Source organism: Gracilinanus agilis, chromosome 2, assembly GCF_016433145.1.
Source record: "Gracilinanus agilis isolate LMUSP501 chromosome 2, AgileGrace, whole genome shotgun sequence".
Lineage (NCBI taxonomy): Eukaryota > Metazoa > Chordata > Mammalia > Didelphimorphia > Didelphidae > Gracilinanus > Gracilinanus agilis.
Window position 1 is genome coordinate 33,816,329 of NC_058131.1, and position 6,425 is coordinate 33,822,753.

The 6,425-nt window shown below is 44.2% G+C and overlaps 1 protein-coding gene across 1 annotated transcript in view; it reads left to right on the forward strand.

Moving 5' to 3' along the window:
- Nucleotides 1–489, forward strand: part of PTCD3 (pentatricopeptide repeat domain 3) — a 30,036-nt gene extending 29,547 nt beyond the window's left edge. The window contains exon 24 of the mRNA XM_044663060.1: nt 308–489. Coding sequence (XP_044518995.1) covers nt 308–392 — 85 coding nt within the window. The 3' untranslated portion in view covers nt 393–489. The remainder of the gene's footprint in view (nt 1–307) is intronic.
- Nucleotides 490–6,425: the final 5,936 nt, after the last annotated feature.

The following is a 6,425-nucleotide window of genomic DNA, read 5'->3' on the forward strand; positions in this document are numbered from 1 at the left end:
TTTATTGGTATCTTATTTTTACAAAATCCCCTCATATCTTCCTTCCACCCATGTCTCATTTAAGATCCATTTTTTATTGAATAAACAAAGCAGATTCCATTTTAATACACATTTGAGGCAGCACTGGGTGGTGGTAGACAGGTATACCTGGAAGATCCTGAATCCACTGCCCAAGGCTCCTTTCCTTTGGTCTGAAAGTGAAGAGTGCTGGCATCTGTCACTGTGTTAAAAGACAGATCACACCTCATTGTAGGGATTGGGAAGCCCCCAGGAGAGAGAGAATGCCTAAAACTTGGTTTTCCTACAGAAAAGCCCTAGAAGCCCTTTCTGTGACAACCAGCGACAGCGAGAGCAGCGACAGCGGCAGCAACAGCAGCAGCGACAGCGAGTGAGGGCCGATGAAGGACTTTGCTCCCCGGTGCATCTGAAGCCGGATAGGGCAGTGATGGTGGTGGTAGGGGCTACAGGAATAAAGATGCTCCTCCCAAACCCATCGTGCTCACTTGTGGCTCCTGGAAGGAGGGGAGGCTGGGAAGGCACTTGTGTTAGAGTGAGGATGGGAAGGCCAATGTCCAAGGATTGATTCCTCAGGCTCAGACCACACAAACTCACACTTTCCAAAAGACCCCTTGTATACTGTGTGGCCGAGGCTGTCCCTCATTGCTGGCCTTGCATCCAGGAGTCAGGCTGCCTCTGGTCACGCACTGGTCAGACTGGCTTTGTGAGTAAATGCTGTTAAGTTCATGTGCATCTACCCTTGGCATCACAGAGAGAATGAGGTGAAATCAGACAAAAAATGTCCCTAGATGCTTCCTACCAGGAGAACTGGTTCCTTAATTCGCCTTGCCCCTGGCCACCCTCCTTGGGGTGACTGCTGGGGTCCCCCCCCTTCACTGACTGCCAGCTGTGAGACACCCCTTGTCCTGCCCAAGAAAGGCTTGCTTTCCCCCCCCCCAAGATGACTGTATTTGGGGGACAAATATATACTTTATATACGTTTTATATATCTGTAATATTATATATTATGTGTTATAGTAATGAGGCTGGATTTTGGAATGAGGATAAAGACTTAAATTGCACTAAACAGTACCCACAGGTGCCCTTTCCAACCTCTCGGAGAACACCAGCTGTCCCACAAAACCCAGGTCAGAACCTGGACCACAGCCTGCTTTGCTGAAACTTGATGGGTTTTTCTGCCAGGCTCCCCCTAAAACCTACATCTTGCTCAGGAACTCAAAAGTAGCTGGACGGTCATGCAGTAGCAATGAGGGCCTACAGCAGATTGGCACTAGTTTCATTTGGGTCCTCCCTGCTACAAGTCTAAGCTGTCAACAATTCCCTGATACGCTATTGGGACATGCCACCTCCTCAGAGATCTGAGTGTGTTTGGATGGGTAAGGTACCAGGGTCCCAAGCTGGATGGGAGGAGGGATAGCATCTCAGAAATGATGTAGTGAACTGCTCCAGCACAATCCCAGCTTTCTGAGGGATGATGGGGGGCCATGATCACCGAAGCATCAAAATAGTGGGTGACCCAGCCAGCCGTGAAGGACCTGGCAGGTGGAAGGCTACAAACCTATTGCCAAAACAAATGCAACAAAGACATCATTTAGGAAATGGATGTATCTTCAGGTGGGTGACTTCTTTGTGCCCAGAGACTACTGAAAGGCAGCTAGCTGGCACATTTTCTAGATCTGAAATGCAATCTGAGAGGGCACTAAGACAGGTAGGAGAGAGCTGCAATCCACCCAGGAGAGAGAAGCCCCGTGAACAAGGCTGATGGATGAAGTTGCCATCCCCGGCATGGCCAGGCTTTCCATGAGTTTGCTTCCCATTTTATGTATAAAACTTAAGAGGTGGTGCTGCCCCCTCCATCCACAGCAGAGGGCAGCCCTTAGTCATAACAGCTATCTTCCTTAATGCCTCGTACCACCTCAGAGCCTTTGTACCAAAGACCATCATTAGGAAAGGCCTCCATGGCCTCCTGACCCTCCTAAAACATTTTCTCTTGACTGTCTTCCTCTTTCCCAGAGCTGCAAGCGCCCTCCAGGGTCAACCTACAATTACCTGGAAAGGGGCTCACATGCAGCCTTTGTCTAAAGACTTTTGGGAAGGGGGACTCACTACTTTCCCAGATTTAGATTTAGGAAAAGTCTCATTGGTTAGAAAGTTTTCCCATTAATCAAGCCAAAAATCTGTGTCCCTGTACCTTCTACCCACTGCTCTGAGGTTTGCTCTTTGGGACCAGCAAAGTTAATCACTCTTTCTAAGTTAATAGCCACAAGTGTCTGAAGAGCTGTTAAGCTCCCCCTGCCCCCAGGCTAGTCTGCCTTAGTTCTGTTAGTCAATGGCTTAGAGTAAGATCTACACCTTGGTGGGACTCTTAAAAAGCCAATGTACAATTGTAGAACAAAACAATGGATTTTGAGTCAGAGGATTTACCTGGATTCAAATTCTAGCTTTCTGACCCTATCTGAGTTGCCCGGGATCTTGCCCTTTCATTGTTGGGGCATCTACCTTCCAGCCTAGAATGCCGGTGTATTGGTTCCAATATATTTGGCCTCTCACATAAAAACTCCACTTCAGACGTCATAAATGTACTAGCTGCCTTTCCATAGTAAGGGCAGGCAATGGGGGTGAAGTGACTTGCCCAGGATCACGTGGCTAGGAAGTGTCTGAGGCCAGATTTAAACCCAGGACTCCCTATAACTAGGCCAGGCTCCCAATTCACTGAGCCACTTGGCCTCATTCCTCGTCTGTACAAAGGAGAAGGTTGTGGGGGGAAAGCAGTGAACAGGATGGCGTCGAGGCTCCCTTCCGTCTTAAAAGCTTATTGGCATATCCTGCAGTTTGACTCAGGATTCCTGGGAGTCCTTTGATCAATGATCTTATGATTCATATCAATCAGAGTACAAAGAGAACAATACGCTCACCACCATTAGCTCTTGCAGGTTCCTCCCATCTTGTGCTTAAGTACAAGCTCCAGAGCACTGGATGGGTGGCAATCTACACCATTGGAGGGAGGAGAACCCTGGATGATGAGGAAGCATTTAGGTAAGACTTATTAAATTCAGTCGAACATTCTGGCCTGCTGATTGCTACAGATGCCTTGGGGAGTCCTCTCTTTGGCCCTATGACACTAGGTGCCATTTACAGAAAGTCACGAGGCCTAGATGATCTTATTTGGGTTTGCCCAAGTTCACCAGGCAATCACCAAGCACTGACATTGCTCTCATATCATCACATCTTCCACAATCCCAGGTTGCACCCTTCTTTTTCCCCTGAGCTCTTTAATAGCTTCTTACCTGGGCTCTTTTTCCCATGGCTCCTAGTGTCACTGCCAGATTAGTCTTCATAAAACAGTTTAAAAGCTCGCTCAAAATGTTCAGATACCTTCCACGGCCTTCACTGACCATAAGGAAAACTTGCAAAATTTCAATATTTGCATCAAGAGAGTATTCTGTCCTAAGCACTTTTTTTTGTTGGGGGGAGGGGTTGAAGAGAGGAACACCTGAATGATGACTGACTGGAGAATGAGACCTGTGTATTTTCTTTGTTAAAGAAATTGTCAGTGGGAGCAATGTCTTTTAATTAAAACCTTACCTTCTATCTTAGAATTATAACTTAAATTATGAGGCAATTAGTAGTGTTATTACATCAAAAGTAGTGATAGTAAAGAGGGAAATGTACAAAAGAAGTAGAGTTGCCTAGCCTACCACCCTATGTGTCATTCTAATGGAATGAAGCTCGCCACCAACAGGGTTCTGATCTCCAGCTAGAACAGGAGAGACTGTGAGAAGAGTCTTCTTGGTCTCAGCTTATAAGCAATTTTCTCCATCCACTAGCTCTCCTACATCATATCTCAAGAACCAATTATAGTTCCTTAATTTGCCTGGCACTGGGATCAGTTTCCAGTCTCATTGGTTTCAAATCAATCTGTAGGGTCTTGCATTGCAATATTAGCCTAGGCTAAGCTGTCAGTTACCCTGGGTGGTCAGCTGACTGGTGCTGGCTAAGGTCCTAAGAAGGTCTCAGCCAGAGCTAAATGGTCTCTGGGTTGGTAATTTATTTGATCCTGTAGCTAATCAGTTGGAACGGAAATGAATGTAGTTGGGTTGCTCTTAAGGAAAGTCCTAAGATCTAGGCTATCCTATTTTCCTACCCACGATTCCACCACCCGGGGCCCAAGGGGGAAGGTCAGGGATAAATAGGTGATCAGGGTGAAGTCGAGGGAAAACAACCCAAGGTTGGGTTTGCAGGGGCTTTTATAGTCTCAGCCCCACTGCCAGTTGACACCTGTACCATGGCGCATGCCATCAGCAAGATTCCATCCAGGGTAACTGACAGTTTAGCCTAGGCTAATATTGCAATGCAAGACCCTGCATTACACAACTTCCTTTCTCTCAGGGCCTGTCTATCCCTACACATCTCAATGGTAAACAACCTCCCTGATTGATTACATCAAAATAAAGCAGCATAATGGGGGGAGGAGTTCCCTTCTCACAATCCCTCCTGTGATTCTATTGGGAGACAAGCATGTTGAAATCTCCCCATTTGAGGGTTTGGGGAGATTAACATGCCTAGTTTCTCCAATGAATCATTTCAAATAGCCAGCTTATACCTCTAAAGATTCTCTTACTAGAGGTGTATAGAATATTGCACTTTACCTAGAGGGAATTACAATAATTTGGGGATAAGAGGGAAATAGAAAGAAAATAAGAAACAATGATTGATAGACACATTGACAGAAAGCCAATTATGGAACATTCCTCTTTGGCATAAGAGTTTACATTTTGAATAAATATGTTCAACTCCATTCAGTTCAGTTCATTGTATCCCAAAGTTCACTCTGGATCTTTTGATGTAGTGTGTGGTTTCCAGAGGCATCCTTATATAGTACCTTCTCCAAAAGATCTGTTTTCTTGATTCAGTGTTGACGAGTTTCTTTTCCTCAAATTTCTCCAAAAGATTTTAAACCTTGGATTTTAGGATAATTGTAAAATCGCACCCCCCCGAGGAGAGTGTTGACCAACATCAGAATCACCCAGGGATACATGGCTGAATTATGGGGTATATGAATCAATTGTCAAAAGAAAACCATACACACACACACACCCCAAACAGAAGAGAAAAAATTAAATTCTAGTGAAAAAAAATATATATCAAAATCTTTTGTGCATAAAATTATGAGTAAAAAAGAATAAACCCATAATAGGTCCTTGAATCTCCAGCAAGGCCCAAAGTGATTTATGTCCTATAAGCCTGCAGAACAAATGTAGCAATATTGCACTTACCCATCCGCAGCCAGGACTACAGAAAATTGCCATACTAGAAAAGGGAAGGGACTAGATTCTGAGGTAAAAGGGAAGTATGATTCCCTGAACTGATTTTATCTTCAATCTCAGGGATAGGGGAGCCAAAATGAAAGCCAAACTAAGGTACTTGTAGGAAATCTGATACGGGGAAGTCCTGCATCTGAAGTTGTCAAACAGCTGCTTCCTTGGACCTCAAAACAAGTCCTCTGTTTTGTCACAGACTCTCATCAATCCCACAGGGATTGTTGGTCTCCTTGACCTTGTGCTTCTTGGCATTGTACAGTGGCTCTTTTGTGATCCCTTCTTCTGAAATCAGACACAATTTTTAGTAAAAGTCCCATAATACTTAATAATCAGTGGCAGGTTTCCATAGTCTAAATGCATTGGTATTAGGGCTAATAGATATTGTAAACTTGTCCTTCAAAATAAAAAAGACGGGGCAGCTGGGTAGCTCAGTGGATTGAGAGCCAGGCCTAGAGACAGGAGGTCCTAGGTTCAAATCTGGCCTCAGACACTTCCCAGCTGTGTGACCCTGGGCAAGTCACTTGTCCCCCATTGCCTACCCTTACCACTCTTCTGCCTTGGAGCCAATACACATTATTTACTCAAAGACAGAAGGTAAGGGTTTTAATAAAAATAAAAAAGACATTAATACTGATGCCATGTACTTCAAGTAGAAAAAATAAGAAAAAAAATGTCCTATTGCAAATAAAAAGAAAAAAATGATAAAAAGTAAAAGAAATTCAGGAATTCAATGTGTCAACAAAAACAGTGTCTAACTTGTCCACGGACTTTTATAATGATATTATCTCCAGTCCAGTCATAGGAGGAAGGTACAAATAAAGACAATTGCATGTGACAGGATACAGTCAATCAGCATCAATAGAAGGTACCCATTTTACATGTGAGCAATAAATACAAGAGTCCTGTTCTCCAATTTTAATAGCTGTTGAAGCAGTCACCAGGAAATTACATACACCTTATATTTAAAATTGTTTTACAGAGACTTCTTCACTATGGGGAGGGGAACAGACTGAAATAGTTAACATCAATAAGGCAATGGAGTCTGAAAAGGCTTAAAATCACCTCCAGACTCTTTGAGGTCCCTTC